This window comes from Mus caroli, chromosome 11 (genome assembly GCF_900094665.2).
Source record: "Mus caroli chromosome 11, CAROLI_EIJ_v1.1, whole genome shotgun sequence".
In the NCBI taxonomy this organism is placed as follows: domain Eukaryota; kingdom Metazoa; phylum Chordata; class Mammalia; order Rodentia; family Muridae; genus Mus; species Mus caroli.
Genome location: NC_034580.1, coordinates 53872676 through 53874027, shown reverse-complemented (window position 1 = coordinate 53874027; position 1352 = coordinate 53872676). Strand labels below are relative to the sequence as shown.

General features: G+C 45.9%; 1 protein-coding gene across 1 annotated transcript in view; it reads left to right on the top strand.

The window, feature by feature from the left end:
- The window catches only part of Obscn (obscurin, cytoskeletal calmodulin and titin-interacting RhoGEF), a 143937-nt gene that overhangs the window by 79025 nt on the left and 63560 nt on the right, over window positions 1-1352 (top strand). Inside the window, exon 47 of the mRNA XM_029483168.1 lies at window positions 41-175. Within this exon, the coding sequence (XP_029339028.1) occupies window positions 41-175 (135 nt within the window). The remainder of the gene's footprint in view (window positions 1-40; window positions 176-1352) is intronic.

Sequence of the window (1352 nt, the reverse complement as noted above, 5' to 3'; positions counted from 1 at the left end):
GCCCCTGTGGAGTGGAGGAAGGGGTCTGAGACCCTGAGAGATGGGGGCAGATACAGCCTGAGGCAGGATGGGGCTGTGTGTGAGCTGCAGATCCGTGACCTGGATGTGGAAGATGCTGGCCAGTACTCGTGCGTGTGTGGGCAGGAGAAGACCTCAGCCATGCTGACTGTAGATGGTAATGTCTCTATGTAGCCACCTGATTGATCTGCTTTCTCCTATCACCCATGTAAGCTGTACCATTCCTGTACCTCTCAGTGCTAGCATGTCATGGACACAGTCACATGTGTGTGCGATCTATTCCCCCAATGTGTTCTGTGTTGGTCTTGTCTAACACCTGTTCTAAGATATGAACCCCACAGAAGAATTGTGTTCGGTTTTAATGGAGGTACCAGCAGATTGCATTGGTGTCCAATGAGAGATCTCCTGGAGCTATTAGCATCTTCCTATGGTCTGTGGAGATTTTGGCTCCTTTGGCTCCACACAGAGTCAACTGATGTCTATTTCTTGACAGACATGCAGAGCAATATGTGGTCCTGGCTTGAGGTGGCCAGGCAGACACTGCTGAACTCAGCAAGAGCATTTCACTTCTCCTTTGAGATAATGCATGACTCTGAACTACTCCTGCCTTAGTCTCCTCCTAAGTCTGGAGGCTGGGATTCCTCCACTGAGGCACCAGAATGTAGTTTTTCCTGAAGGTGTTTCTCTTCTCGTAGTCTTCACATGGTCATTCCTTATATCAAGCTTTTCTATATGTACACTACCCATTTTGGACTTGAGCCTAGCCTGACCGCATTTTGACTTAATTATTTACTGAAGTACTCTTCTTCTTGAGGTACAGGGAAAGCTGGTACTTTAGTGTATGAGTTGGGAGGCAGCACAGTCTAGTTTGTGAATTAGCTACTTTTCTGTGGCTCTGAGATATCACCATGACCAAGGCACCTTAAAGAGCTTATTTGGGCTTATGGTCCCAGAGGGATAAAAGTCCATTATAGGAGGGAGTCATGAAAACAAGCAGCAGTCAGGGGCAGGAACAGGAAGCTGGGGACTAAAATCTTAACTGCAAGCATGAAGAAGAAAGTGAACTAGAATTTCATGGGTCTTTAAAGACTCTAAATGACAAATGCCAGCAAGGCCACACCTCTTATTCCTACTCAAACACTGCCACTAACTAGTAACTAAGTATTCAAATGTCAGAGACTATGGGGACCATGACATTCAAGCCACCATAGCCTATAACACTCTAGCTTCTGGATTCCTCAAATACATGTTCTTTTCACTTGTTAAATTCATTCTTCCAGCACACAAACACACACACACACACACACACACACACACACACACACACACACACA